Below are 6,676 nucleotides of genomic sequence, written 5' to 3'. Positions count from 1 at the left end.
GATTTAGGGCTTCCTGGCAGATAATCAGGTGAACATAAGATGCTCCCAGAACGACACTGTGCCTTCAAGAACTAATTCTATTCTTGGATACACAAGCAAAGGAATATTAAATAGGTGTAACACGGTAATATTGTTTTTGGATACAACAATAATAAGAGCATTTGGGGAATAGTGTGTTCCCTTTTACAAATAATTTTTGACTAATTAGAGAGTTCTGATGAAAGTTTTCTGATTGGTCAGTACTGTCAAACCTTTCTCACTGATCAGTCTATTAAGCCTGTTCAAGAGGAGATTAAGAGGTGAATTGATCTTTATGGCGAGGGTTGCCAAAATATGGATTGGGCTTCCAAGGGAGGTTGTGCTTTCCTCTACCTTGGAGGTGTTTAATAGGGGATTAGACAAGCACCTGACTGGGGTTACTTGACCCCAGTGCTCTTTCCTGCCCAGACTCGATGATCTAATAGGTCCCTTCCAATCCTAGAAATCCTTTAAATCTATCACATCTATTAAATAAGTTCCTCCACAGAGAGATTTTTTATTGTAGTGTGCTCTGGATCTAGTGTTATTAAGATGAAGCTGGCTTCCTAGAAAAACTAAGGAAGTATAGTTTAGGATTAACATTAGAGTTAACCAGGACCAAACAGATGCAAAAGTAGGTGAATAATTACACTCAAAGAGCAGAATTCAATGCTCCGTTGTCTATGTAAGCGGGCATATCAAGCTGGTTCCTGGGCTGGGTCCAGGTCAGTATTTGAATTGTCATTTGGATGATGGTGTAGCAAATATGTTTATAACATTTGCAGATGACAGCAAGCTATTAGGAATTGCAAGCACTTTGGAGGACAAGGTCTAAATTCAAAATAACTTTGACAAATCAGCGTGAAGATCTATAACAGGTTTGCAAGTACAGCCCATGGGCTAGATCCTGCCAGTTAAGAAACTGGATTCAGCAGATGTCTCCAATTTGTGTGGGGATTTAATACAGATGACATTTCAAAGCAAGCTGGGAGTTGCAGGGTGGAACTGGTGGGGGCTCTTCCCAATATCAGGAGCTTACGGAGGGTGAAGTAGATGGATGTTGGCCTCCTTCCATCTATTTCCCAGGGAGTGGTAGTATCTGGTCTTTTGGTAGACTCCTTTACTACTAGGGATAAGAAGATAATTCAGAGAGCTCTGAGTTAGCACATGAGCTTTTATGTAACAGCACTACAGGCAGAAGAAATGTAGATTCCTAGCAGAGGTAGAAGATAAATACTAGGACTGCTGGACTTTGTCAAGATGCGGGCAAATGTTGGCAATATCTTCTCTAAGTGCTTAGCACCCAAAAGTACAATGAATCGAAGAGCCATTTTGAGGAAAAAGGGGATGAAGCTTGTTTGTGCTGTACAATTCATTTACTGTGTGACTTGAGCAAAGCACCTTTCTGTGCCTCAATTTATCTATAGGTAAATAGGGAGGATATTTCCCAACCTTGCCTGATTGCTTTGAGGCTATATTATAAATGTTTAAAAGAAGCTTTGTGATTCTCCCAGGAAAGGAGCCTTATCTGGGAGTGTCAGGTATTATCATAAGACTGTACAAAACTTCATATACAGAGGCAGAGCCTTTGCTTACTGTGTTAATCGGAATTAAGCTCCTTTCCTTCAAGGTGTATTGAATCTCTTCTGTGATCCACGGAGTGGCCTCATTAAGAGCTCAGTAGAAGCTCCTTCTCTGTCCTGAGATATACTATAGCTCAACCTTTAAAGAAAGGGAAGATGGAGTATATAGTATATCTTCTAAGGAGTAGCAATAGGAAACTATTGAACATGTGCAGCAGAAACTCAGTCATCAGCAGGGATCCTAGTTTTCTTTAATAACAAAAAAATCTCCAATTGTAACACATTTTTCCGTGATATATATATATTAGTGGTGTTTCATATGAATCGCAGAAATATGTGTATTTTTGGGTTACTTTTTTAAACCAAAAATTTGGGACATTTATTTTTATTTTTTATCAGAGAAAACCAGGATCTCTGGTTATCAGCCTCCCTTGGGGCCCCAGAGAAAACTAGAGTAAAGCTGCACAAGAGGGGCAGGGCTGGGTTGTTCCAGGTGCTGCTGATGGACTCCAGCAGTGTCCTGCTGGTTAATCTCTTACCTTTCAAAGGCCTCCTACTGCATCTAGGGCCATGCTTTGGTGGTTTCTAAGGCAGCACTGACATGGTTCCCAACTAAATACACCTCTGTCCCCTCCCAACTCTGAGTGCACCTCAGGATTCAAACCTCCTGCCTTTACTTTTCTCGAGGTGGAAACCTGTGCTTCTCCCACCCTTAGACCCACCCAGGGCTAGAGCCACGTGTGGATCACCAGTTCTTCCCCGGGAGGCTTGACTGGATACAGCAGCTGTGACTCGGCCCTTTAGGAGCCTGTGGCCAGCGCTGAATAGTGACCAGCCAGGCTGCCAAACCACAGCAAGGTTTGACCTTAGCAACAGGAACAAAGCACGTCAGAGAAAAGGATTTTAAAACAACAATTCCTATGTGTCCTCCTTATCTAATTGCTTGTCATTCCCAGATGATCGCCTGGACAGCCAAAACATGCCTCCTGCTTGCATGCTCTGGGATGCTTTCCATAGGAAGCTGTCTGGGTGTGAAGCCTGTGTTATACAATGTCTCTTCACTGATTTTGTGTTTTTTGTTTGTTTTTTTGTCTTTTAGGGCAGAGAAAACAGAAGTTCTGAGCGAAGATCTTTTACAGGTAAAGTGACTCTTCCCAACACCTAGTGATGGCAGTCAATCTAACAAATGCATAAGGGGGGTCTCACTGTCAGAGGACTGAGAGAGGGAGGATGGTTCAGTGGTTTGCAATCTAGCTCAGAGCTCAGTCACGCAGTCCTGGGCTTGACCTTGGCAAGTCGCTTAACACTGTGCCTCAGCTTCCCATCTGCCCAGGGGGGGAAGTGCCCTGCTCTACAAGGGGGCTGTGAGGATAAACGAATTGAAGATTGTGAGGCACGTTAGATATTGATGTTTTGTTCATCAGATCAAAACCCACTTAAACGGTCATTTCTTAGGGGCCAGTAAAACCCCTTTGCCAGTCGCGGCATTTGCAGCTGTGTCTGTTGCCCTTTATGCAGGAACATGAGTGAAACCGTACCAGCTACCACTCTGTTGGGCGTTTCAGTCATTTGCTCAGATTGGTGATGTGGCATTTTTTTTCATGTCAGTGGGATTTCAGATCTGTTCATCATTGCTGTAATTGTGGTTCTGTTGATATCCGTGGTTCCACTGACTTCAGGGGGGTGCAAAGTGAATCCATGACCCACTCCTGAAAATCACCCTAGGATTTTGCTAGATGCACAATTAAGATGTATGTTGAGGACATAAAGCTTATAACTCTTCATGCATTCTGTAAGGTGGACACTGATCCCTTTCACCTGACAAAAAACATTCCCATGAGGAGGTGTAAATACCAGAAGTAGGAAACTTCTCAGAAGTAATGAGCACAAATGTCCCACTTATTCAAGGGAAAAGAGTGAGATCAGATGTTCAACATTTCAAATATGTTTCCAAGGTTTCCATGAGGATAATCATACAGTTCTCTCAGAGAACGTTTCTTCCTACAGCTTATGAATGAGGAGTATGAATGATGAAATTATATGCAAGTGGAAGTATGTCTCTTAGCAGATGGAAGCAATGCCTTGTGTTTTCATGCAGTTATGGAATTAGGGTTGGAAGGGATGTCACAGGTCTAGTCCAGTACTCCACATAGATTCCTAAAGCATCCCACAGAAATGCTTAGCCAGTCTCTTCTTGGTTTCTTCTATTAGAAGGAGTTTACACAACTTCTCTGGGCAGCTTGTTTCATTTTCCAGCTATTCTGATGGTTAGGAATTTTTTTTTTCCTGGGATTTACTCTAAGTCTGTTTTCCTGTAGCATAAATCCAGTGCTTCACATCCTGCCTTTTGTGACAAGGGAGAAGTGTTGCTCTACCTCTTCTTCATAGCAGCCTTTCAGATAATTGAAAACTGCTGTCATGTCTCCCCCATTAATCTCCTTTTCTCCAAACTAAACATACCTATTTTTCTCAGTCTTTCCTCATACTGATTGCATTGCAATCCCTTTATCGTCTTTGTTGCTCATTTCTGGATCTGCTGCAGTTCCTACACATCCTTCTGAAAATGAAGAGCCCAAAACTGCAAATGAGCAGCAGCAAGCAGAGAGGTGCTATCACCTCCTGTGCCTTGCATGCAGTGCTTCTGTTAATGTAGCCGAAAATTGCATTCGCTTTTTTTTATCCTGTAACCTCATTTTTCCTGGTGACTCACCTTGAGTCTGTGATCCTCAATACCCATAGCCTTCTCAGCAATGCTACTGCCTACACTATTTTTTACTAAACTATATCTGTACTTTTGTTTTTCCCTAGATGTGGTACCTTACATTTGTCCTTGCTGAATGTTGTCTTTATTTTCTGGGTCTGAATCTTGCTGGCAGTCTTGTTAGACCTTGTTACACTTGAGACACTGCTCAGAAAATGCCAGTTCTTAGTCTTTACTTGTTCTTTTGAGTGCAGAGGAATAACAGAGCAGTTCTTGTATTGCAAAGATTTCAGAAAGATCACAGCAGGTCAAAATGTTTTTAACACAGTGAATTCCTATTTGTAATCTCTGGGTTTATCTTGTGAATCATGCTTTCACACCTAACAGTGCTAATGTTGTGCAGCACCCTTGGAAGGTTCTCAGGTCACCCCAGGATGCTGCAGCACCCTGGTTGAGAATCAGTGGGCTAGAGAGTCCCATGTACAGCACTGCAGTGTTGCTTTCACTTTCCACAATAGAGGCAATAACTCCTGTTATTTTGTTTTATCATTTATCATGTGCACGCCAATTCCAACAGCTGAATTTAGGAAAAAAGGTTCATGTTGTATATGAGGAAAATAGAATAACTCCATTGACAGCTATAATACTAAGTGACTTTATGCTGGCATCAAAGAAAGGGGACTGTGGCCTTAACAGATTTGCAGCTTGGATTTTTTTTTTAACTTCAAAGGTTGCATATTGTTTTGCAGAGGAAAGAAAAATTAGGACCTGTTCCAATATGTCCAAAGTTTCAAAGGTCTTTGAGTGATTAGACCAAGAAAAAATAGGGAATATGTGGATCCTCCCAGGAGTAATACTACTTACGTCGCACTTTAACCCTACTGCACGCGCATGCACGCACGCACTCACCCTTCTGAATGTAACATACTACCTCTGAGTGTGTGTGTGTCCCTAGTACCACATATCCAAGAAATGCATGCTGTTCCAAAACAGGACCTGAACTGTATTCTAATCATAGAAACTTAGAAAATTAGGTTGGAAAGGATCTCAAGAGGTCATCTAATCCAACCCCCTGCTCAAAGCAGGACCATCCCCAGCTAGATCATCCCAGCCAAAACTTTGTCTAGCCAGGTCTTGAAAACCTCCAAGGATGGAGATTTCACTTCTCTGGGTAACCTGTTCCAATGTTTTACTACCCAGCTAGTGAGAAAATTCTTCCTAATATCTAACCTAAACTTCCCTTGAGCCCATTGCTCCTTGTTTTGTCATCTGCCACCACTAAGAACAGTCTAGTTCCAGCCTTTCTTGAACCCCCCTTCAGGTAGTTGAAGGCTGGTATTAAATCCCCTCTCAGTCTTCTCGTCTCCAAGCTAAGCCCAGTTCCCTCAGCCTTTCATCATAAGTCATGTGCCCCGGCCCCTGAACCATTTTTGTTGCCCTGTGCTGGACTCTTTCCAATTTGTTCATATCCTTTCTGCAGTGGGGGGCCCAAAACTGAACACAGTACTCCAGATGTGGCCTCACCAGTGCTGAATAGAGGGGAATAATCACTTCCCTTGACCTACTGGCAACACACCGAACCATGCAGCCCAGTATGCCATTAGTGTTCTTGGCAACACGGACACACTGCTGGCTCATACTCGTTTATTGTCCACTGTAATCCCCAGATCCTTTTCTGCAGAGCTGCTGCCCAGCCAGTCAGACCCCAGCCTATACCAGTACATGAGATTGTTCTGTCCTAAATGCAGGAATTTGCACTTGTCCTTGTTGAACCTCATGAGATTTCTTTTGGCCCAATCCTCCAATTTATCTAGGTCACTCTGAATCCTAGCCCTACCCTCCAGCATATCTACTACTTCCCCCAGCTTGGTGTCATTTGCAGACTTACTGAGGGTGCACTCTGTGTTGTCTTCCAGGTCACTGATGAAGACACTGAACAAAACCAGCCCCAGGACCAACCCTTGGGGCACTCCTCTTGATACCAGCTGCCAACTAGACAATGAGCTACTCTCTGAGCCTGATGCTCTAGCCAGTTTTCTATCCACCTTACAGTCCATTCATCCAGCCCATATCTCCTTATCTTGCCTGCGAGAATATTGTGGGAGACTGTACCAAAAGCCTTGCTAAAATCAAGGTATACCACTGCCACTTGTCTCCCTGCATCCACAGAGCCAGTCATCTCTTCATAGAAGACAATCAGGTTGGTCAGGCATGACTTGCCCTTGGTGAATCCATGCTGACTGTTCCTAATCACCTTCTCCTCCAAGTGCTTAGAAAAAGCTGTGATTAGCTCTTTCATACTTAGTACCATTCTTCCCCACAGTGTCTCCAAATTCACAGGAAATTTGTCACTGCTGTTACCTGCATAATATAC

At 43.0% G+C, this 6,676-nt stretch overlaps 1 protein-coding gene across 11 annotated transcripts in view; it reads left to right on the top strand.

The window, feature by feature from the left end:
• Window positions 1-2,590: 2,590 nt before the first annotated feature.
• ARHGAP44 (Rho GTPase activating protein 44) overlaps window positions 2,591-6,676 on the top strand; it is a 111,111-nt gene continuing 107,025 nt past the window's right edge. For 8 of the 11 annotated variants that reach the window (XM_019502209.1, XM_019502205.1, XM_019502201.1 and 5 more), the window contains exon 1: window positions 2,675-2,740. Coding sequence is in view for 2 of the 11 variants with exons in the window: in XM_019502258.1 (XP_019357803.1) it covers window positions 2,606-2,740 (135 nt within the window). In the remaining 9 variants the exon portion in view is untranslated. Of the gene's footprint in view, window positions 2,741-6,676 lie in introns of all 11 variants that reach the window. The other 3 variants (XM_019502258.1, XM_019502249.1, XM_019502267.1) reach the window with 2 other exon arrangements.

The sequence above is a fragment of the Gavialis gangeticus genome, unplaced genomic scaffold (genome assembly GCF_001723915.1).
Source record: "Gavialis gangeticus isolate Ggan-Ray unplaced genomic scaffold, GavGan_comp1, whole genome shotgun sequence".
Lineage (NCBI taxonomy): Eukaryota > Metazoa > Chordata > Crocodylia > Gavialidae > Gavialis > Gavialis gangeticus.
Note: the sequence above shows the minus strand (reverse complement) of the source record. Positions and strands in the feature narration are given on the sequence as shown.